The 25,948-nt window shown below is 36.6% G+C and overlaps 1 protein-coding gene across 1 annotated transcript; it reads right to left on the bottom strand.

Moving 5' to 3' along the window:
* Positions 1 to 1,342: 1,342 nt before the first annotated feature.
* LOC140171034 (DNA-directed RNA polymerase III subunit RPC4-like) lies at positions 1,343 to 24,079 on the bottom strand. The gene is made up of 10 exons (XM_072194215.1): positions 23,995 to 24,079; positions 17,939 to 18,129; positions 12,381 to 12,430; positions 10,677 to 10,870; positions 7,975 to 7,997; positions 6,511 to 6,626; positions 5,634 to 5,770; positions 4,792 to 5,069; positions 3,555 to 3,710; positions 1,343 to 3,033 (listed from the first exon to the last, which is right to left on the bottom strand). Exons 2-10 carry the CDS (start codon positions 18,083 to 18,085, stop codon positions 2,914 to 2,916), a joined length of 1,221 nt encoding a protein of 406 aa, XP_072050316.1. The 5' UTR covers positions 18,086 to 18,129; positions 23,995 to 24,079; the 3' UTR covers positions 1,343 to 2,913.
* Positions 24,080 to 25,948: the final 1,869 nt, after the last annotated feature.

Below are 25,948 nucleotides of genomic sequence, written 5' to 3'. Positions count from 1 at the left end.
ACTTCTTTCCAATAACGTGTGTTAAAAAGGGGCAACGTAGCTCACAACGTTTTGGTGGAAAGTGCAATTTATTTTAGAATTACACAAAGACATTTTAATCACTAAAAATAATGTTGATAAACAATATGATGGTGCGTTATCTAATTAAAAACAACAAATATGTAAAGAAATCGCATTTATTCAAAGAAAATATTCAGGGTTAGATGTGACACTTGAGCTGTGGAAACGCATTTTTAGCGATTTTTGAGCCTTTGCAAGGGTTAATCAGGCTGATGAAAGCATTTAAAGTATGGAAAACTATATATGTCCGTATAGATCTCGTTGAGTTCTACCAGAAAAACAACATATTTGATGCCCTAATAAATGCTCGACAAAGTTTTTGTGGAGCAAAGAATGGAAAAAAGGCTATTGGCACCGGATTTTGTAGAATAAGCGATATACGACCACTGCATTTTTGTTCCTTAAAGGAGTGTTCAGAAATACTTTGGTGGGGGCTAGTAAAAAGGGGGGGGAGCAAAACGTTTTGTACCTTAAAAGAGGGGGGACCAAAAAGTTTTAGGTGGTAGGAAGGTGGGGGGGGGGAGTTTTCCGCTTTAAAACCCAAAATTTCTGCGCGCTTCGAGACCCTCTATATCACTTTTAACATGGGCAAGTTTTGGTTTTCAATGCTTTTGTTTGAAAAAATAATGGCACTTATTGTACAGATATCTATTAATTAATATACCGTATTCGTTCCAATAAGCGCCCATGCCCCAATAAGCGCCCCACCCAGGGTATTTTCTAAAGTACCATTAATGTTGATGACAGATAGACGTTGTTACAGTGAAATAGCTGGAAGACTACAAGTCCTGTGTAAACTTGCAATACATTTTCTGCATCAGAAAAGCTACTAGAACGTCTCAGGACCCTTTTATAACGTACATAAATTTGTCTCTAATCAATGCCCCTTACGAAACAATTAGGTAAACCAGGTAAAAAATAAGCGCCCACCCAAAATGACTTTGTTAAGCGCCTTGGGCGCTTATTGGAATGAATACGGTAACATTAAAGATGATCAGCAACATGCAACATCTGGGATGGTCTAAGAAATACTGGCACTTTTTATCATAGAATTTTATATCTTTTCAAAGTAGACTACAAACATGATTATGTACCAATCTGATCAAAATACAACTCAGGCATGAGACTGCACTTTCCTAAAAAAAACTGAAAAAACTGAAAATGCGCGTGAAATTGGGCAAAAAGTACCAAAAACAGGCTGAAATTAAATAAAGTTGCGGAAATTTTGACTATAAAAAAACTGAATTCAGTTTTAAACTGAAAATTCTCATGCCTGACAACTAAATCAAGAAAATATTGCAAATAAATTGCACACTTCAGTTTACTATTTCTCATTGCAAAATTATTTTGTACACATAGGCCCATGGGTAGATTGACCATAGGGCAGAGTGGGCACATACCCAGGTGCCACGGTTTTGGGGGGCAAAAATTGATACCTGTGTACATTGCGTGACCAAATTAATCTCATATTTGACCATTTAGCTTTTTGCATAAAGTAGTTCCAATTTTAACAATATTTGACCATTCAAGCTTCAATATGGCCAAATTTTTTGCGCGCATTTGTACTATCACAATAGCCACGGATCCAAATTATGCTGATGTGCCTATGAACCTCCAAATAAATCCTCTATTTCAATTATCCCTGTAAAAAAAACAGGGTCATTTTCTGCCAGCACAAAAATAATTTATTTGCAAAAAAAAAAATACAATAACATTTTGACCACATTTTTAAAATGTGGTTTAGCAGTGTTTTCTTAGGCCAAAAAAAAGGTTTGTCTCAAAGCTTGCGTGCGCATTTGTAAAATCGTACGATTTGAAGAAAAAAAAGAAATGCAGAGAATTTTTTAATTTCAAAAAAATATTTTTTTAGTTTTTTCCCGGAAAAGTTTGGTGAAAATCAGATTTTTTTTCCTCAAAATACCATAAAAATACCAAGTCGTGAATTAAAGAAAAAAAATTGCATTTCGCATTTGTTTTCAAACACTCGTGAGCTTTGAGACAAACCTTTTTTTTGGCCTTACATGAAACATTTTTTCCATGACCTTCATAATTATAACCCGACATTTAAATCTTATTAAAACGTTTTAACCAAAACACATTTTACAATGTTTTAAAAACATTTCTGCATGGTCTGCTCATTATCCAGCTTGTTAGAAAATGCCCATACAGTAATTTTCAATCAACTTAGCATGCCAAAATCAAACCTTCCAAGTAGGAATATCAAAAAATAAGCACTGTTTTTGATAATGAATATGTATTGTCAGATAAAACATGAACTCATTCTGCAGTAACTGAGAACTATTTAATGCATTCAATTCGAGTAGTCTAGCTGCCACAGCTTTCACCAATGGTGCATATTAATGCTGTACGTGCTAGCCATGCGCTTCAACGGAAAATGTTGAAGTTTTGAAATATTTTCTCAAAATATCAAGAGCTATCTTAAGAACTACTGAACCAATACTAGGCTTGTTTGTACTAATTTAAATGCGTTTTTCATGCTGATTCCAAATATTTTGAAATTTTTGAATTTTTAAAAAAATTTGAAACATGTCGTCTGCAGTCGACACCCGCGTGAAGAGAGTTAAGTGGTAGTAACAATCCACATTATACATGCAGGTACATAACCATTAAGAAAGCTCTGCACAGTACTGCACAGTTACTCATTCGTTTTTCCACAATGTACCCTAGAATGATTAGGTAACCTCCTCTGTTTCCATTTCTACCAGCCTCAGACTGATCAAGATCTCCCAATCCGTTACATGCCAGGATTGACTAATCCAGAACCGGTTTCAGAGCTATAGCTCATAGGCTTAGTAAGCATTTAATCAGCTGGTCCTTTCAATCAGGCCTACATCATGATCCGAGTTGTAATAACTGTTCAAAGTCTGGTGTACATACTACTCTGTGATTAACGTGTCCTAATGTTATTAGCTCACCACCTTTGTCGCCACCAAGTTTGACGGAAACAAGATCCTGAAACAAACAAATAAATGCACAGTTAGGGTTTTCTTATCAGATTATACCAGTTCGAGATATTCACTTGTTTTATTAGTTTCAAATTATTACTTGTTTTCAAAATATTAGTTGAACAAACTTTGGTCTTGTTACAGGCAGATTGATATTGATACTGATACAGACGCGATACCCACACACAACGCACACACACCCCTAAAATCCTGCAACGGCAATCGCGTACACTTGAGTATTGCTATCAAAACGAGGATGTCTGAAACGATGTTTAATCGACATACCAAGGAACAAAGTGTGCATATATTATAGCTGCGTATGATACACAGCATGAAAAAAATAGCAGACATATCTCTAAAATGCATTTGGCATGCACTTGCGACCTATTGCAGATCTCCATGCACCGAGAATGTGCTTGTTTGCAGGAACCTCCATGGTTTAAATGTGTTAAGTCTTTATTGTCCTCAATTGCATTTAAATACCAACTAACCCTCCTCACACACACACACCCCTACACAAATATTTACCTGTAAAAACCCACACGGTGATCCCATAGAGACATCTAGTTTGACATTGCCCAAGACTAGTCTTGTTTTACCGGATTTCATCACCTGCAATTTGCCAAGATAACCTTCGGGAAGATCTTTAAGACAACACATGCCCTCTGAAGAAGTATCCTGATCCTAGTGAAGCATACCAAGACAACAGAGGTTAATTAAAACAAAAGAACCAAGGTTAATTAGAGAACGAACTATTGGACATTTTTGTTTAAAACAAATACCATATATAATTAACGCCCCAGGGTTGTTGCATTTTGCAAAAGAAGTGCGCTAATTAAAGGTCTTTTTTACAATGACCATTCCAATTAAAAACATCACTAGTATCATCTGGCAGTGCCGTGGTGCTGAACAAAAATAAGGAATTTGTATAAATTGTGTAAACACTGTTGATAACAATAGCCGAAGCACATGGATATCTTGAAATAGGGTACTGTATGGTATTTGACAGCATTTATAGAACACTGGTTAAACAAATAGTGGGGGGTGTTTATTAGAGAGGGATTTAATGATGGAGAATATGGTACATAAAAGTTTATATATTGTTTATTCCACCACATATCCAGCCAGCATTGTTCTTACGTGTGATGCAATTATTGGGAAAAGTTTACCCATAGACTAATAAATTACAGACTATTCACCAACTGGCAAAGTCCAAGCAATGAGCAACATCTTTTAATGTGGAAAACTGTTCCATGAAGAGCTTTTTACAATAAGGCAAAAAACATTTATTTTCTTGTCCTTTCCCGACTGAGACCCTAATCTGGAAAAAGTTTTTACTGTATAAAAGTTTACAAATTCCAAAAGATTATTTTTCTTCGGCAATTTTGGACATCCTGAAAACACTTTCTTCACACTTCATTTAAAACATAGATGAAGCGATACAGTACAGAAATAGCCCAAATAACCTCTACTACGACTCTTTCATTACGTTAATTAGGCATGTTTTGGTTACGAGATTCAAAACACAAATTTAAAAAAAAAAAAAAAAAATCAGATAGCAACATTCACCTTCATTATAGTTTGAATTTGAACATTTAGCATTTTGCATTTCGCATGCTTGCTTTATATGTTCCAGTAATACCAGAATAAAATATGCTTGTCCCCCGTAATTTTTTTATGCTTCCACTGCCAATGGTGACAATCCAATATGACAAGATTTCCCAGAGTACTACGCATTGGCCCTTGATACAAGTACACATCTTACCTCTTTTTGCTGTTGATGCTGTGCATCTTTCTCTTGCTTAATAACTGGTTTACGTTCTTCATCCTCCTTACTACTCGGGAAACTAGGGAGGGTGTCCGGTAATTGGAAGAACACCAGCTCCCCCTCTGAATCAAACCTATCGCTTCCAAATAATGAAGCGCAAGTGACCTCCTCCTTCATTGAAGACACTTTTGAGGTAGACTTGAGTTTGTCCGAAACAAGTGCAGGTTTGGCAAACTCCTTCATTTCTACATCTTTGTCCGGAGGCTCTGATTTAACTGTAAAGAAAAACACAATAAAACTTAAAAGAGATACAGACAGTGGTTAGTGAAGAACAAACAAATCCCAGAACAGGAAAATTCTCACCTTTATTGGATTCCAAAAGACCCTATTGAATACTACGTCTCATTTAAATAAAATTCCACCATCCATAAGGTACACGGGGCAATTCGCACAATAAAACAAGTGATAGGTATGAATGGTTGCGGAACCTGTCACATAGAACTTAGGACCAACATGTCTGCCATTTCAATTGTTATACAGTTCCAGTTGAGTTTATTCGATACGGGTTATACAACATAAATTTGTTATCAGGAATATGCAAATCTGTGCCCTGAAAACCATTAATAATTTTTTCTCTCGTAATAATTCAGTAATACCTTTTGCCCCTAAACACTATAAACCCGAACCCTGTAGCCATAACCCTAATTCCAACACTAACCGCTACCCTGCACCTAAAACACAGGATGCAAAGGATATTCGGAATATTCCCCAATTATGCCTTTCGCTTTGAGTTTGGCAAAATACCAATTTGCAATTTGTCTCGGCTAAATTCATGTTACACATGAATTTTCTTGAATTAGAGAGGCCAGGTAGAGAGCCAGGGGGCACCATATCAATTATAAAACTGTGATTCAGTGTGATAAGTGAGCAAATGATGGTGGCATGGTAAGGCATACTCCGCCATCTGATTCTTGTTCTATAATTCAAGAGAATTTATGCATGTGTAGTGTGTACGTAACATGAATTTAACGAGACGAATCGCCACTGGGCATTGTGCCAAATAACGATTAGAGGTATAATGACTGTGCATCAGTTGTTTTGAGGGTATTGTGAAATATCTAAACATTGTGCTTTTGAACCGAGGAATATCCCATGGGCGCAGCCCCTAGGGTTATTCAAGGTCCATGCACAATGCTTAGATATTTCACAATACCCAAAATGTAACAGATGCAAAGTCATTAACATCATTCATAACCGTCACTTTTTTAATTCAATTTACATCACATTTTCTTCTTTTAAATTTGAAGACAAAACACAATTTTCACTATATCTTTTGGTTTCCCTGTACAAAATTGAATAGCCGATAAAGGAAATACCGCTAGCGACTAATCACACTTGCGCGCAATCATGCGATGTCCAAATACGGCGACCAGCATCCATGTAAATTGTTAGAATGCATAACACGTCACACGGCATGGTCATTGTAAAGGGTACTTTTAGCTACGTCACGAGACGCAGTCATTATACTTTTTCAATAACCTACATTTGTATCCGCGTATTTAAAATTTACTATCTGTGATTGGATTAAACACATTGCGTATATTCATAAAGCTATGAATATGATATACACACACACTTTAAACTCTACAATTCAATGACAGCACCTCCTTTACCTTTTACATCAACATCCATCTTTGATTCCTGTTTTTCGTCTACCTCCATGCTTTCCTCTTTTTCTCTATCTTCTCCCTCTTTGGTAAGGATGCTGTTAATGGTAAATGGACAGGGTTGTATCTCTCATCGGCTTTAGGAAGATTTGGATCATCTATAAACTGAGAAAAGAACAATATTGTCATTGGTATGGGTCATACTCATTCCAAAATGGACAGGGTTATACCTCTCATTGGCTTTAGGAAGATTTGGATCATCTATGAACTGAGAAAAGAACAATAACATAATTGTATTGGAAATTTTAGTGGAAAAAAGGCAAAAATTTGATCAAATATTTAATCAAGATTTGTGCTTAGGTATACAAAAATATTGACCTCTTATCATAGGTTGGAAATTGTTTAGTTGGTATACCAATAGAAAAAAAATACACAAAAAATAAAGGTAAGGGCAACACAACAATTTGTTGGGCCTTCTAATTAATTCTTAAACACTTGAGCAAGTTCCTGCAAGGGCAAGGAATCCAATTACTTCACTGAAATTTCAGTGATTCAAGACAAGTGGTTCATTATATATGTTAAGAAATGAGGTAGTAGCGGTTCCTCTTTCCTTATCATAAATAACGTACCGCTTGTCTTGAGTCACTGAAATTCCAGTGTAGTAACTGGATTCCTTGCCCCTATAATATACTTTTTTTACCAGTGTGTTATTAGTTTTTGAGAAAAATGCAAAAATAGTCACAAATTTATCAAGGGTGTAGTACCACCTTAAGAATGATAATTTTAAGGTATTGTTTTTAGGCGTTGTTGTGCATTTATCGTCTCAAATAATAAAGGCGACATCATTATATTTGGGTGTAAAATTTGCCTCCTTGTTTTACTTAAAACCATATTATAACATTTCTGTAAAAATAGATTAGTATTTATTTCCCATAAAATGTTAGCTTTTACTGTCAGATGTCCCCTTTTAATTTTGAGCCGAGCAAGTGAGGTAAAACATAGAAAATTGTAATTTATTACTAGCGCCCATGCATGTTTCTCCCGCGGTTGTAATACGGTACGATCCCTCGGGGTGTGTGTGTATATGTATCCCGCACACCGTGTACGTACTGTGCATAGGTGTTCGACTAATATTTCCATCGTAATAATAAAACGCCGGTTCCATCGTTTTATTCAAAATCTCAGATTTTGACAAAACTACAGCACCTAAAGTCTTGATTTTTGCAGAGTATCTTTATTGACTAAAGTACATTACAATCGTGTAAAAACCAGAATTTAAAAAATTTTTGAGGGTGTTCTCCTCAGCAAATGTTATAGATAGATGATAGATGGACAACAGCGGCTAAAAACAATACCTTACTCTCCAAATCCAAAGAAATATAATAACTCTTACATCATCCCGCAGCAGTTCTGCCAGCATGTCCGAAATCATATTCTTCATTCTTAATGCCACCTTTCTTCATTCCACCAACGCTCTTTGAAGAAAAACGATGCATCCCGCTGCCGCCACCACCATAAGAAGGGCACTAGACCCACCTGTATAATATCAAAACAAATAAATGTAATCTGAATTGTACTGGTTTAATCAAGCGTACACAAAAGGTTCCATGCGCTAACTGTAAACACTCCGATGTTGGTGAAACAGGCCGCAAATTTGAAACCAGATTTAGCGAACACCAAAAAGAAATGGTCCGGGTGACCAAGACCAAAACAAACTACACTCGGCAATCCCGCAAGCAATCGGCGAGCGAGCAGTCTAAGTCAGCCATTGCGGACCATGCGCGTACAAGAAAACCATGTCAAATAATTTTGGTACATATTTGCACCAACAACTCACATGTAAAATATGAGCGTGCACAGCGCCCTCGTTCAGCTTGGAAAAATTCTTGAAATTTCAGCCTCTCTGAGCCTTACTTGCAAATGGTAAACTTTGGAGGTGCATAACATTGTGCGCCATCATCATCCCAACCTGCATTTTGCATTTTTTTGCAAAGTATGAACTTTGACCTCTATTGAATTAGTGCGCCCACATGATCCCACTTTTGTTTTACTTGTTATTAGTTATACATAAGCCCCTTTATCCAATCATCCAAAAAGTAAGATGGGATCTTGTTGGCGCACATTTTTATTGCGGGTCAAAGATCCACTTTTGTGCTGCACATAGGCAAAATAATGCCAATTCGGCACAAAGTATGAACTTTGACCTCTATTGAATTAGTGCGCCCACATGATCCCACTTTTTTTTTTACTTGTTATCAGTTATACATAAGCCCCTTTATCCAATCATCCAAAAAGTAAGATGGGATCTTGTTGGCGCACATTTTTATGCGGGTCAAAGTTCCACTTTCGTGCTGCACATAGGCAAATATGCATCACTTTGGCACAAAGCGTGACCTTTGACCTCTTTTATATTAGTGCGCCCACATGATCCCAATTAGCTGTTGCTTGTTTTTTTTCTACTGGTCGCCAAAGAAGCTAGACGATGAAAAATAAAATTGGGATCTTGTTGGCGCATCTTTTTGTGATGCAGTAAAAAGCCCGCATTGTGCAGCGAGTGGGAAAAAGAGGTCAAATTGACCTCCAAAGTGAGGCTAAGCCCATTTTCAAAAAATCAGAAAAATATGAAGATCAAGAGATCCCAAGCTAATTTTTTCAGTTCTTGCAGAGAATTACCTCTTCTTTGATGAAATGCTATTCGGAGAGTCAGGTGACATTGGCGCGCAATAATACAGGCGTGCAAATATGTGCGAAAATAAGAAATTTTGACCTTTGACCTCTGTTAACTCGGTGCGCCAACGAAATCCCAAAAAATTTTTGCTGAAAAATGAAACTTGCCATAGAGGTCTTTAATTTCAAACTTGTTCAGACTTGGGATCTTGATGGCGCAGCCCGTTATGATGCTTTGAAGTTTGCACGAGGGCGCTTTTCATCAAATCATTGGATTTGCTGATTTTGTGCGCCAACAAGATCCCTATTTTTTTTTGGTTTTTGTAATGTAACCATTTGGTACTTTAAATAAATGCAAAATGCAGGTTGGGATGATGATTGCGCACGATGTTATGCACCTCCAAAGTTTACCATTTGCAAGTAAGGCTCAGAGAGGCTGAAATTTCAAGAATTTTTTTAAGCTGAACGAGGGCGCTGTGCACGCTCATATTTTACATGTGTGTTGTTGGTGCTAATATGTACCAAAATTATTTTTTAGAGACAATTCTATTTTTTTTTGTATCACAACCCCCCTTATTCATGTACATAATAAGGGAGACTGGCTCTTAAGGTGTTTACAAAATGTGTGGGTATTTAAACTAAGAACAAGGAATATTTAAACTAAGAACAAGGAAATATTCTATTTCTTTTGATTTCACTTTGAGTTGCACTTGCCAGGGGAGTAAATACCCCCTCCTCCCTATCAGGCATGCCCTTGGTATTTAAAATGACAAATATATGCACACGCTGGCTTATATTTTTTACAGAACAATGCACAACCTGGAATTCAGAGTGCATTATGATGGAAAAAGAAAAAAGTGCAAATGAATTGATATTTGAACATCAACAAAATCATACCAAGTCATTACCTAGACTGCCGCCCTCATTCGTCAACTTTCTGGGATTGATAAACTTATGTGTTAAACTAGAATTACACGGTTTGTAATTAAGGTGGCCCCACACAAAAGTGTGTAAATAACAAAGGTTTATAAATACAAATACTATGCAAATAAATTCAGCTCATTAATATTCATAAATATGCAAATAACATGACACAAAACTATAAAGCACATCAGGCCACCATATGGTACTATCACAATACCAAGTTTGAAGTTGATCTACTATCTTAAAGTCTACTACCAACCAGATGTGAAAACCAATTAAGTAATGTAACAATTTGCTTGTAAATAACAACCAACCTGCTATGAGGGACAATGAATGAATAAACTCAATATGTGACACGATCTGGTCCATGGGGGCAAAGGCGGCAAATATGAAACTGATATAAAGGTAAAAATATGGAGTAAAAAACAATAAAATACATAAGAAAATAGACATCAAAAAACTTCCTAACTTTGGAACCAAGTATGCTAGGCATTTGATGTTTTCAGTAAATGATAGCCTATTGTATGTATAATGTGATAATTACAGTAACTCAATTTTCAAAAATGCCTCCGTTGGGCCCCATGGACCAGATCGTGTCACATCTGGTCACACTTCAATACTTACGGCCTTTGGATCTTTCCATAGGTCCTTGTTCAAATATGGAGTGTGTCTGTATCGTCTCAAGCTGCCTCCGCCCTCCTCTTCCTCTTCCTCGTCCTCTACCGCCTGGACCTCCTCTGTTATTACCATCCTTGTGTGATCTCTTCTCATGTTCTCTTGAGGTTGATGAAGATGATGCTGAAGTACTCTCCGTCGGTCTACAAAACAAAATACATAAACCCCATGCACACTAGTCTGTATGAATTTCTTAAGGCAGTAATTTACATATTGTTGTTTATTGTCTATGTAATGATGATATTTATATAAAGTATACACTTTCAGAAAGGAAATTACTCAAGGAATCAACTAGCATAACAGATTCCTGTATAAAAGAGCAGTTTTTGAGAAAATCACAAAATTGATTTTATTTTACTGCCTCGAGGAAGGTATACGGACTATACCAGCCGATTTATCCGCCTCTATAAGAACTATTTTCATTGGTTACAAAGAGGGCTGTGCCATGTATTGAGCCAACCATATAGATATGATAAGAATAGTCAGTACGGCTGAAGGGGATAGAGCTTAAAAGTACCAAGAGATCTAAAAGCTCTATTTTGATTGGTTACTGAGATTATTATATTATGTGATTAACCAATCAGGGACTCTCTAAGAAAGGCAGTAGTACCCATGGGGTTAAATCATTTCCCTTATCAGTTTCAAATACCTTATTTTAGAAATATCTTTCACAGAGGGAGTATGAATTTCAAATGGAATGAACACATTGGCAGTGGAAGATTCAGGTTGAATCGTTCTCAGAGAGTGTATGAAATTCAAATGGAGCTACCTTAAATGTGTTCATTTCATTTGAAATTCATACTCCCTCTGTGAAAGATATTTTCAACATCTTCCACAGGGGTGGTGTGGATTTTAAATGGAACAGCCAATTGTGCATGTGTATGCACAATTTTTTTAACTCCCGTTGAAAACCTGCATGGAAAATGTTTGCCAGGGACACCAAAGAAATAAGCGCACCATTCAAAATAATTTGCTCTTAAGGGTGGGGTATGAACCTTTGGACAGTATTTATTGTGGGTCATTAGAGCACATCAGACATATCGAATTGCATTCTGAATACGAAGAATGTCCTTCTGATATCAAATAATTTTGATTTTTTGAAATTCGCAATGTAATACACATTTTATGGCAAAAGATTGCAAATTGATATTTTGATATGTAACAGTAGGCCTACTCGAAGTAAACTTAATAAATCTAATAATATGTACTTAAAGTGTATGTAGGTGGGATGAAAAGCCGACGATCAATTGAAAATTTTGACCTCTCGTATTGAAGATATGGATTTTTTCCCAAAACACAAAAAAAAATTTGGTCTTTTTTTGACAAAAATCCATATCTTCAATATGAAAGGTCAAAATGTTCAATTGATCGTCGGCTTTTCCTCCCAGCTACATACACTTTAAGAATATATCATTAGATTTATAAAATTTACTTCGAGGACTGTTATATATCAAAATGTGAAAAATATCAAATTTTAATAATAAAATAAAATTTGTATTATATCGTGAATTTCAAAAATGAAAATTATTTGATATCAGAAAGACATTCTTCGTATTCAGAATGCAATTCGATATGTCTGATGTGCTCTCATGTCCCATAATAAATACTGTCGAAATGCTCAAAACGCTCATTCCAGATCCCTTAATTACTTACTCATCTCTTGTTCTGTCCTTTCTGACTGGAATGTTTGGTTTGAAGGATTTCTAGAAGAAAAAAAAAATTGAAAATTATTTAATAAGTTATTAATACGGTATTATAGTAACATACCCTGCAAAAACCGTTAACTGTTAGGTAAGCTGACAATATTATTTATAAGGTTTCCTGCAGTAGAACGGACGCCACAGCATCTATTGTTTTTTATACATGCAGGCCACCGACACAATTAGTTGTTATCAGCTAATCTGTTTTATCACCGAAAAGTGTGAGACTGATCAATAAACACCATCGCATCAACCCAATACGAAGCCTACATGCGTAAGCTTCCTGCACCGATCTATTTACATAGGCCTACCTAAAGTCACTGATTTGAAACTCTTATCTTAAATCATGTTTATATTGTTAATTAACATATAACTGGTAGGGGAAATGGCCTGGCGGGGTTGAAGCTTTTGGATCATAGCTTTTTAAAAGCCGATTGGGAGCCATTCTGGACTACTGATTTCTTTATTAAAAAATGACCCTGAAAATAGGACTCATTTTGAAATCGCTGGTAAATTGGTAAAAATGGTTTAACTATAGACCCTGGGTATAACCTAGAAAGGTTTTCGATTTCAACATACCGATAAATGAGCCTATAGTAACATAATTATAACATTCCTCGTGGTAATGTTACATGGGTTATAGAACTGTTTTTATACCGCGAAAACTTCAGATAACTGTCCTGAAAACATCAGTCGCTCGTCGCATGCAATACACGGCATGACGGCAATCCCCTTTTCCGCATTAAAAAATCTGCACAATCGCCTCGTGTTTTCATACACCCCTACTACACGTCTTGAAAGGGCAATCTTTCCCAGTTTCAAGGGTATTTCTAGAAAGGAGGGAGCAAGCATTCCCTGCATATTTTTTTCTACGATATCAGAATCAGAAGTTATGCTGAAAAGTATAGTCCATATTTATAATAAATCTTCCCAAGAGAGAAAAAAATCTGATTTTTATATAATTTTATATGCGCTTAAACTCCTTAAAATGTACTTATTAAAAATTTTAATTAGTATATTTGAATAAATGAAAACATTGGGCGATCTAAAACATGCTTCAAAGTCTTACTTTTTTAATCGAGTTGTATCAATTTCATGTATATGATCAACCAAGCTTCATTAATAAAAATAATTATAGTCCTGGAAACGTTTGTGACAATGTAGGCCTACAGTATTTCCTTGTTTCCAGTATTTTTTCAAATTATCCATTCCGTAGGTTGTCATGATCTGATCGCCGATATACACCTCCTGCAGCGGCGTAGCTGGGATTTTTTCCAGGGGGGCAAGCCTGTATGGGGCGGGGGCCCAAATCCACCAAATTTTCCTGCACTTGGGGGGTAGGCGGCGGGGCCCAAATAGACAATTTTTGCCAGGCTTATTGATAATAATCGTATGGTATTGCATATCGTATGGATTCCCCATCTCTTAGCCCCTCCTCTCCCTCTCTCCTCTCTTTTTCCTCTTTCTCCTCCTTTTCCTCTTTTTCCTTGCACTAGGGGCGGGGGCCCAAATAGGCAATTTTGCCAGGGGGCAATTGCCCCTGCTTCCCCAGCAGCTACGCCACTGACCTCCTGATTGAATCGCCGGCCCAATTAACATTATTTGAGCATTCAATGGTATAATGAGCTAATCTGTTAATTCTGTTTACCACTCTATCCTAATTGCGAGATTAAATCAATTACATGGGATTTGACAGTTCACACATTGGATTTGGCAGCCGTGTTTACAACTCTATCCTAATCGCCAGATTAAATCAATTACATGGGATTTGGCAGTTCACACATAGGATTTGGCAGCCACAAGTCAATAATATTATAATAATCTGCATTGCATTTGCCACTTCGATTTTCGTTTTGCCGGCCAGTTCAAATCAAAAACATTTAGCCTACAATCTGCAGTATTTTGGCCAATTCGATTTTCTTTCAATGAGATTATTATATTTGGCCGCAATCGAAATGTCAGAGCCTTTATTTAAAACGCATGCTTGAGAATCAAAGTTTGATTCCTTAGACATATTTACTAGTATTTACTTCAGTCAGAAAAAAGTTCCACCTGTTCGTATATTTAAAAAAAATCCAGGGGCCAACTACATCAGGCCCCGCCCAAAACATGCTTCCAACACGAGATCACGGCGTATTAATGATCACGTGGTCATTTTTGATGAATGAATGAGAGAAAATAAACTCATAGCACGATGTTATTGCGTAGTGATTAGAAGTTTCAGAGCTCATTAATTATAATTAATAATTATTTTACCTGCCGGCACCATTTCCGCAAAATATGTATTAACACGTTAACTTTCGAAATTTTCTTTTTTATGCCCTAAATTTTAATTCCAATCCACATATTCGAATGCTCTAGATATTGGTTGGCCTATTGGTTATATGATATTGGCGATATTGTGAGACAAGCAGGAAAAATTTTACAAAACAGAAACAAGAAGAAACTTAATATTGATAAATCTGTGATAACGGTCATGCGTGTATATTAAATTCGGGAGATGCATGCACGTGCCGATATCTGTAAATATTGATTAATTATCAGATCTTTATCATTTATAAGGCCCATAAAAATTGAAATTATTATTGAAAAAGTAAATAGATGCAAAATAAATTGGAATTGGAGAGGAAAGGCAAGCATTTTTTGGCAGGCCTAGGGGAGAATTGATTTTTGGCAAGCCGTTTTGAAATCCCCCTCGGGCTCATAATTATTATTGTCCAGCCCATAGATAAGGGCTATCATTTTCTTCGGGGAGGGGGTTGTCCCAACTTTTCCAAAAGTTGGCGTCAATAAAATTGCCCCCTATTTCGTCAAAATGACCCCCACCCACCAGCACCGATAGGCTTACTCCTTACCCAAATAACCATGTTAACAGGTTAAAATAGTATTGAAACCAGTATTTTTGTGACTCCCTCCATTAATTTTGGTCATCTTTCCAAAAAATTTATGACCCCCCCAATATATTTGTGACAACCCCCCCCCCTTCCGAAGAAAATTACAACCCCATTATTGGCCAGGAAGATTGGCGGAAACTATAATTATGAAACAACGTGGCTGCCTATGACCCCCGTAATTAGCTGGTCAATTGAGATACAGTATTCATGAATCGAGTACCCCGGGATCGAGTAACATGTTGACAACAGCCCATTCATAAAATTATAATAAGGTGAACTTGTTTCCAGCTAGTGCTGTGATTGGTTGTACGTACGTATACCAGACATTGACCACAAAGACCGTCGTCCTGTGTTACCATGGTTACAACTAGATGTCTTGGTATACTAGTCTCGGGGTAAAGGGTATGTTGGCAACATTCCAGAAATAATATAATCAACTGTTGCCATGGTAGGCTACTAAATTATTGGCCTACATGTTTTCAAATTTTCAATATGTTTTTTTCCGATGATCATGTAAAGTTGTTTTATGAAGCACATGGTAGTGAAACTTCTCCAAAATATTAATCGGACCAAGGGCCAGGTCTGGGCAGGCAGATATCTCTGACCAGGCTAGTGTAGAAGTCTGTCATACTGCGGTGTACCGCGACTGGTGCCACTAAGTAGTGACCCTTGATTTTATCTGAAAACTCAAGAGGTGCTAATTGCTACTTACTTGTGGTTGAAGATCGCCTACTCCCCCCCCCCCCCTCTACCCCCCGGTATGAGAGGAATGACGATGATCCGTTCAACAAAATAGGCCTATGAGGAAATAACATCCTGTGTGTTTCTTTTTTGTGAAACTTTGACATGAAGAATTGTAGATTGTATCTGTATATGCCTTACCCTTAAAAGATCGACGTGCAGCGGTATTAGTAGTATTAATACAATCGAAGTATCAACCCCAGTTTTCGGACATATCTTATAAACCCCCAAACATGCCAAAACAGAGCTCAAACACAAATTTAATACATCGCACACAGCACCATGCTAACACAATACTAGTGCCGCCCGTAAAACAAAAATCACTAGCTACCAATACCATCAACAATAGCTGGGTAATACTGTAACAGTAAACAGTTATATTCATCCAATATCACACCTTCACACACACTCCCTAGAATCTATATAGTTATATTGACCCATGATTTAAACCAGAGTAAACAATGAACATTGTTTATTCAATGTGCACTAGTGCAGAAGTCCGTCCTACTGCGGTGTACCGCGACTGGTGCCACTACTATTGATTTTATCGGAAAACTCAAGAGGTGCTAATTGCTACTTACAGAAGTGTGAAAAAATGGGATGAGGTACGCCCCATTTGCGGGATCCCGCTAAAAACTGCAGTGCGACTGGGTAGGCTTTATAAATAATATTGTCAGCTTACCTTAACAACGTTCTAACATTTTTCTGAAATTTTCTATGCGCAGTGGAAGTGGATGAGGTTAATTGTTTTCTGGTTATATTTATAGAATAAAGCAGCTGGAGTGCATCTATCGTCACCTCGTTGTTTTACGCCAAAAATAATGATGTTGCGTGCGATCCAATCATATTTTATTATTTGTGAAAACGCTTAACGCAAATCGAGGTCATTAATATCTCACAATTGACCGCAAAATGCGTAATTGTTCCAATGTCGCACACAATTGACTTCTCGCGTGCGCCCGTGTTAATGTGCGTCCAACGAACTGGCTGCTGCTGCTGGCTGCAGATTTGGATTGCGCTACCATATTTGCACAGATTCTGATACGCACTTTTGTTATTGGTCGTTTTGTTTTAGCCTGAACGATTTTGGGAAAGGGAAGATGTAAGAATTGTTTATTTTTACAAACTTTTGAGGAAAATTTTGTGTTATTTTGTTAATTTTAAAGATCAAAGTGACGGTTATGAATGAGGTTAATAACTTTGCATCGGTTATATAGTAGGCATTGTGAAAAATCTAAACATTTTGCTTTGGACCTCGAATATCCTCGGGCTGCGCCTCGGGATATTCCTCGGTTCCAAAGGCAAAATGTTTAGATTTTTCACAATGCCTCCAAATAACCGATGCGCAGTTATTAACCTCTAAATAGATCCACTGAGCACAGAAAACCTCATTATACGCAAAATACTGATCATAAATTAGACCTGTTATCGACACATGATTTCTAATTCAAAACTGCGTCGGGTGAAAAAATACGATAATCGACACGTGTCGAAACTCCACTTTCCAATGAGATCAAATAAATGCTGAAAAAGTCGATAGATAAGCTAATTAAAATCATGCCGATATGAGTTACGATCACTGACTTCTGGTGTAAACATACTTCCTGATTCGTTCTACTTCTGGGTTCGGGTCAACTTCGGGGGTAATTTTTCGACTTTCTGATGAAAACATGATCGTACGTTAAGCTTATTTAGACAAAATAGCATGAAAATTTCTTTTCTTTTTCTTTTTGATTTGTGTCGTAAAGTGTTGAAAAAGGACAATTTCTTTTGAAGTGTTGGATTTAGGGCCATATCGACGATAATACGACACATACGACAGTTGATAACAGGTCTATCATAAATAACGAACTATAATTTAGTAACGCAATCTTACTTTTGGTTTTCCTCCTAGGGTTAAATCTCTGGGAGGTCTCAGCGATGTCATCCGTTCTGATGGGTTCACCAAGCCCCCTCTCCTGCTCACCAAACCCCTTGGCAGGGTTGGTGAGGATGTACCAGGTGTTTGGTTGTTATTGGACATGATGACTGCAGTTTTTATCTATATATACATGTATCTGCCATTATCTGCATAAAGAAGAAAAAATGACATTGAATAGGATTAAGTATATACATTATGCAGAAATAGATGTCAAAATATGATAAGCATGGTGTTTTTGAAAGATCTGTACCTGTGTAGACAGAAACTGTAATTGCTAACTTTTTTAAATTCTGACCCAAACACAATTGAATAATTCATATAATTGCATTAACATAATAAAGTAAAAAAATGTGTTTGGTTGCCCTTCCAAGACAAAAATTTGAAGGGTTAGTCGGTCGATACTTTATTTTTTTTTTATTATTTTTTTTTTTCAATGGGCTCTTATTCCTTTTTTCCTCCATTTTGACTAATTGACAAATGCTTGAACATTTCAGTTTAAACTTTGAGTGTTTTTGGACTGAATTTAAATGGAAATACTTTTTGTTTTTAATCAAATAGGCATTTAATTAATAAAATGAGTGAATAACTAATATAAAATATCCTTGATCTGTCAAAATTTAAGTAAGGTTTCTTTTTAAAGCAAATGATTGAAACAAAAAATCCGACCCAAGATTTCTAATTTTTTTCGGTCCGTCACGGAGGGCAACCAAACCATTTTTTTTGTGCCTAAGATTGGGTTTACAGATTTCAGATGCTTGTTTTAATTTAGAAAATTGACTACTACAGTTCGGCCCTAATTTGGTAAAACGATCTAACTTGAAATTGGACATTTTGAGATAAATCCATATCATGGGTAATGTGAGGGCGCTCTTTCCATTGGTGACATCCTCAAATCACCACCATGCCACCAAATAATGAGATTTTTATATTTTCTAAGACATTAGATCTGTTTAATAATTTATTTTATTCAAAAAGAAAAATGTCAAGTGTTCAAACTTTAAAGCTCTTTTCCTCAAAACAACAATTTTAATTTCAAGTTAGATCATTTTACCAAATCAGGGCCGAGTTGACATTGATGATGATAGTTTACAATTTTGATTCACTTCCATAGATTCAAAAAAACAATTCAGTACCTACTCCCCATTCCAGGAAAATACAGCACTATATTTTTGGGATTAAAAAAAATATTATCAAGTTCTGTCAAATGCAGCATAGCTCAATTCTAATCATTAAAATTCATTTAGTACTAACTGATTCACTATTTTATTAATTTCTGTAAGAGCCAAGAACATGTATTTTCGCATGTTTTCTGACAATCGAGTCACAAAAGTCAGACTTAGAACAAGTCTTAAGCATTCAAAATCATAAGTATTATATCATGTCCAGGCAATCTCCACAAAATAAACATTTTCATGTACAAAAAAAACTACATTTATTCACCGCATACATGTATATTCAATTTAGCTTCTTCTTATTAGATATTTGAAGAATAATTGCAGCAAAATATATAAATTAACCTTGAACTTGACCTTATGAACTTCAGAAGTGATTCTATAGTTTTCAGCATATTGATCAGCAGTCTGCCACTTTTGCAGAGTTAATACAGTCAGTCTACTCTGAAGTACAAAGTACCGACGCGGACGCCCACATTGTGCCAACTTTGAAAGCTTTTGAAGGCACGCATGCGGCATACCTCAGCAGAGACGCTGCACTGCGTAAGCCTACTGTTTACGCGCTGTATACGCGAGCGTTGTCACTTTGTACTTCAGAGTAGACAAACTGTAGCGTATACGGAAGTGGGGTGATTGGGGCTAATTGAATCACATCATCATCTCATCGGCACCTCGTTCGCTAGTCAAACATCAACATGTGACCTAGTTCTTTTTACGCGATAATTAGACAGAGCAGACGGAAGTAATTTGCTGAATACTATAATCTGTATGTTCTTATTCTTAAAAAAATTTAATCTAGTCAGCGTAAAATTCACTACGATACCGGTAATGAATTTCTAAAATGGCAACCGGTGCACAATTTCCCTATGCTGAAAGTGGCTGACGATTACGCATGCTCCGGGAAGGAAGGATCACATACCTACCATGGGGCATTTGTGAAACACATGTACTTCTTCTATATCAAAACGGCTTAGCCTCAAAACTTGGGAATTGGATTATTTTGGTACAAGGCCTGCACACGTACAAAATACAGACAGCGTTTCTTTAGTTTAGAGGTTTTTATTCTCACATGTTATAGCTGCCTTGTGGAAGTACAGTGTTATACGTTAACCTAACCCGCCCAGAAGGCAGCTATTTAATATATAGGTATGCTAGGTGAATTCAAATTTGCCATCAAACTACATCATTTTATATATCAAATTAAAGCCCTTGAGTAAACAAAGCCAAAACTGAAAACCTTTTTTTTCATAGCACTTTCCGTAGCAAAGTTACATAAAAGAGACCTTGTGAAATGAAGTTACTTTAACTTTAACTTTAACATCTAGAGCCGAGGATTATAGAGGATTATGTATTCAAAACCAAGGTGTTTTGAATACATAATCCTCTATAATCCACTAGACGTTAAAGTTAAAGTTAAAGTAACTTCATTTCGCAAGGTCTCTATTGTCAAAGATTGACTTTCATCAAAAAGATTCAGCTAGCAAAATTCCCCAAAACGGCTTTTCGGGGGTGTTTCTAGATCTTTAGTCTCATTATGATAGCAGCTTTTTTTAATGGAACTGCTATCAAAATCCCTCTAAAATTCCATGTGCGATTGTCTTATCACCATAAAAATTCATATATTTGGGTCAAGTGAAGTATAGAAAACATATTTATGTAGGTTTCCTTCTTCGGCCAGTTGTTTTAAATTTCTATGTAAATATGCATTGACATTGTCGGCGAATTTGGCTGACTAGCAAAGTGTGTTAACTAAGGTTTGCCTGGATACCTATAATATATGTAAAAATAAAAAAAACATAAGGTAAAGGAATGCCACACAGACAATATGAAATCTGACCACCAACCAAGAACAACTTCAACAAGTCCTCATGATTAACTTTCAAAATTTGTAGTTACCGCAACTGCATGCATAGTTATATAGTAGGCCAGAGGCAACAGTCTCAAAACCACTACGATATACCGGTACCCTGTGTGGGCAAGTCATACTTCAATATGACTTGCCCTGAACGTCCATATATGTTCGGAAGAGACGGATGAATTGCATGACAGCCTGCCAATTTAAGCTTCCTATAATATTAATTGCACATAACATACGAAATCACAAACTTACAAACTTCAATATGCTCAGACCAGCTGTTAATTATTACCGATCCTGTAGAATAACTTACATAATCGTCCATTTCATGGAATCCTGTTGCTCAGAATTGCCACTTTCATTTTTATCTGTCAAATGCGCTGTGGATGTGCTCCATAAAACACAGGTGTGAAACTGACTTTATACCACTCGCTCGAAGCCAGCCTCGTGGCACCGTGGCATGACGTCATCGTGGACGTATGCAAAATATAACCCGTATTGTGATTGGTTGCAAAAGCCATTCTTTGAAATCGTAAGCCAATCAATGAACGCGACGGCCTTTTACGGTATTAATTAATGTGACTCGCCAGTAAAGTACGCCTAACCCGATTGGTTTACAAAACTACTTTGATAATTGCTAAGCCAGTCAGCGTGCTCGATGCAACAACCTCGTAGAGGTTTTCGAGAGGCGAATTCACGTGGTGATCCAGCGATCGAGTATAAATTCAGCTTGACAACTGCTCTCGCGCGAGATCGCAGGTGCAATACACAATACATGGACACAATCAGTGACATTTACACAATGTAATAATGAATTATTTATGACATGCATCGGCTGGATTTTACGATCGAGGTAAGGTTTTTGGCCTGTCCCTGCGTGAATATCCTTAGTTTTCAGCATCAGAGATACTTGCGATGACCACTTTTTTGCGGACACTTTGATTTAACAGGCAACTTTTACAATGTACAGGTCATAGGGTAGAAACTATATAGCTGTACAATTTGTACGAAATATACATTTTGTTATAGGCCTAAAATGTTTACAAAAATATATTGGTCCATACGTTGTGCTTGTATCCAGTTGTTCGACGTATACCACTACGACTACGTGAACGAGCTACTGCATGCATGGCACTCATGCACTATAGCACATAAGTACTATATGTACATGATGCATGATACATCCTGTACATGTAATCTTGTAACGTCCAACATGCAACATAGCAATAGTTTCATACATCGAATGTATGGAGCCGGTATATAAACCACGAAGTTTGACCATGTTAAACATTGGCCATCATTTAGGTATGCTAGGTGAATTCAAATTTGCCATCAAACTGCATCATTTTATATATCAAATTAAAGCCCTTGAGTAAACAAAGCCAAAACTGAAAACCTTTTTTTCATAGCACTTTCCGTAGGCGTAGCAAAGTTACATCTTGTCAAAGATTGACTTTCATCAAAAAGATTCAGCTAGCAAAATTCCCCAAAACGGCATTTCGGGGTGTTTCTAGATTCTTAGTCTCATTATGATAGCAGCTTTTTTAATGGAACTGCTAATCCCAGTGCTATCAAAATCCCCTAAAATTCCATGTGTGATTGTCTTATCACCATAAAAATCATATATTTGGGTCAAGTGGAGTAGGGAGATTGGGGTTGGTTGGAGCAGGGGTAAGTTGAAACATTGTATTTTTTCTGACACAAAAAATTAATTTGGTAAAATACTGGCACCTAGTAATAGGTATTAGTAAGGGTCATCCACCAAATTAGCAACAGCACTGATGCCCCACCAGTGTTGGCTTGGGGAAGGAATATCTGTTTTTTGACTTACTGACTAATTTTTATACCCCTCAGAAAAAGATCGTTATCTCCATGTTGTTTGAAGATTCAGGGGATTATTTTTGAGTATCATAAGCACTAGTCCCAGAATAATGTTAAATAAAAGTTTTATTGTATTTCTTATTTTGTGTAATGAATAAAAATAGGCACCGGGGTTTTATATAGTTGAAACTTTTGAGGTGGGGTTAGTTGACACGTGAAAATCGCATAGAAAAATATGGTTAAAAAGTTGACTTTTTAAAAATTTGTAACATGATTACCATTTCTTCAAAATTGCTATAATATGGTTAAAAAGTAATAATACAAGCAAAAAGTGCACACAGAAAGTACATTTTATAATATTTTAGGCTTCTCATATTTTGGTCCATGGTGACACTCGTCACCTTGTGTCCAAAGTATTGACCCGCACTCCCACATATTTATTTATACATTTTTTCACACTGATTGTATGTTTAAGGGTGCCTTCAAGGGAAGTATAACCCTAACAACACAATAATAATTATTTTGAAATTTTTACAAGCTGTGTTTCAACTAACCCCACCCTATGTTTCAACTTCCCCAGGGGTGGGGTTAGTTGAAACACTTTTTTTCAAATTTTCAAATTGGATTATATGATATGAATAAGCAGGTCCAACAAAGTTTAAGGCTGTATTTGTAGCATGTATGTATATGTTTATACTGATATGGTTAGTGTTTCTTGAAAGTAATCGGTTTGCGTTAAAAAGACGATTTTGTGAAAAATGTTTCAACTAACCCCAATCTCCCCTATAGAGAAAACATATTTATGTAGGTTTCCTTCTTCAGACTTCGGCCAGTTGTTTTAAATTTCGATGTAAATATGCATTGACATTTTCGGTAATTTGGCTGACTAGCAAATGTGTTAACTAAGGTTTGCCTGTGATACCTACATCATTGCGCCATTACCCATTGCATTGGCATGATCATTGTGTGATGATTGGCATTCCATTGATTGCAATACACCTGCATTAGTGCATATCATGCACATGTCATTATCAATAATTATGCTTTCATACTTTATTTTAATGAACACATTTATCATAGTTGAGAGAAAATGTGACAATTCTTCTTCTTATTTAACGAAAACTAAGATTAAATCTACAATGTCATGAACATGTGAAATTTACCAGTATAGTATGTTTCGTATGGTTTCAGCCAGCAACACTGTGAAAATGACGAGCTGCCGCTGCACGATAAATGCGAGCTGTTTTTAATAGGTCAAAGGTTGAATGCGGATGACTATCAATAAATTTGGGTTATTCGGTCACTAACAAAAATGAATATTAATTATGCCAGTTTGTCTGAGCTCCATTTCTTTAAAAATGAATATTGATAAGATGACGTCACTTTCAGCCTTCAAAAAAGTTTTCAATGTACTGCTTCGACTTGGCAACATAATAATCTTTTGGCAACATAATAATCTTTTGGCAACATAATAATCTTGCCATGTCAACTTATATCAGCATTATATTGACATGATGATAAATTACAACCTCCAAATCAACTTAGCAAAAGAGTGGATGTTGACATGGTAAGATCATGCGATATCAAATAACAAAAGTGTATATGTAGACCCCCAACTTTGGAGGTGACGGCGTATGTAGGGCTGTTAAGACCCCCCTTTTTCAGCATCGCTGTCACCCAAAGACCCCATATTTTTTTACGAACACATGCTCTGTCACCCAAAGACCCCTAATTTTCCATTTTTCACTGATTTTGTTACTTATTTTGAAAAAACAATGAAATTTGAAGCCATTTAGAACTAGATATTCGATTTTCGAGGTTTTTGTGGCGCTGTTTCGGCTCTCACCCAAAGATTCCATTAAAAAAAAAAAGGTCATGTTCTCACCCAATGACCCCATATTTTTTTACATTTTTCTCTCACCGAATGCCAAAATTCATGCTCTCACTTGACCCAATGCCAATGACCCCATATTTTTTACATTTTGCTCTCCCCGAATGCCCCTTAGTGCGAAAGTGCCAGCCCTACATCTATATCCATTTCATATTGAAGTGCCCCCCGGATGTAGACATGGTGAGATTTTTTTTACCCCATAGAGGAAAACTATGCAGACGCAAGCGCCTACATTGCAAAAAACCCCATGGTAGAGGACCAACACTACCGGTTGACCCCAGGTGCCCCAGTGTAGTTTAGGAGTTGCCACTGAGAACAGCCCTTAAACCTGGCGACTACACAGGGACTGCAAAAATGTGCATGGCTTTCTTGCCCTGCGGGGTCCTTCTAGGCCTATATTGGAACTACATTAGTTAAGAACTCAATTATGGGAGTGTCCGGCCTCGAGGAGACTGGAGACTTCCATTACTATGATAGTTCAGTTTTTTTTACTTATGGAGTTCCAATATATTATAAAGGCCCCGCAGGACCGGAGCAAGAAGCAATGCGTAACCTTGATGCGACATTAACCAACAGTATAGTAACATTAAAGCCATATTATAACATTTGATGAGGAGTACGCCCTCACAGCTCCTCACTGATTTTTCTAAATTCATTTTTTACACGATTAGCTATATTGTACTTTATTAAACCAATATACCCTGCAAAAATCAAGACTCTATAGTTGCTGTAGTTTTGTCAAAATCCGAGATTTTGAATAAAACCGGCGTTTTATTATTACGATGGAATTATTAGTTGAACGCATACACGATGTTCATAACACACAGTACGTACACGGCGTGCGGGATGGTGATCTACACAACAAAGGGTCGTACCATAACGTGACCGAAGGAGTCAAAGTGGTACGTATTGGCGATATTTGCGCTGGTAGTAAATTCCAATTTTCTTTGCTTTGCCGTAGTTGTTCGGCTCAAAAATAAAAGGGATATATCTGACAGTAAAAACATTTTATGGCAAAGAAATGCTAATCTATTTTGTATGAAAATGTTATAATATGGCTTTAATGTAATTTGACACCGTAGACTATGGTATTCAACTTTTAATATTAATGTTTTTAACTTTTTTTACCCTTTAATTTCCCTCACTCTTGCTCTAATTTGTAGTTTAAGCTTGTTGGATATCCATATTTCGCGGTTTGAGGTTCTTTGTAGCCCTGCGGGGTAATC

Source organism: Amphiura filiformis, chromosome 15 (genome assembly GCF_039555335.1).
Source record: "Amphiura filiformis chromosome 15, Afil_fr2py, whole genome shotgun sequence".
Classification (NCBI taxonomy): domain Eukaryota; kingdom Metazoa; phylum Echinodermata; class Ophiuroidea; order Amphilepidida; family Amphiuridae; genus Amphiura; species Amphiura filiformis.
Note: the sequence above shows the minus strand (reverse complement) of the source record. Positions and strands in the feature narration are given on the sequence as shown.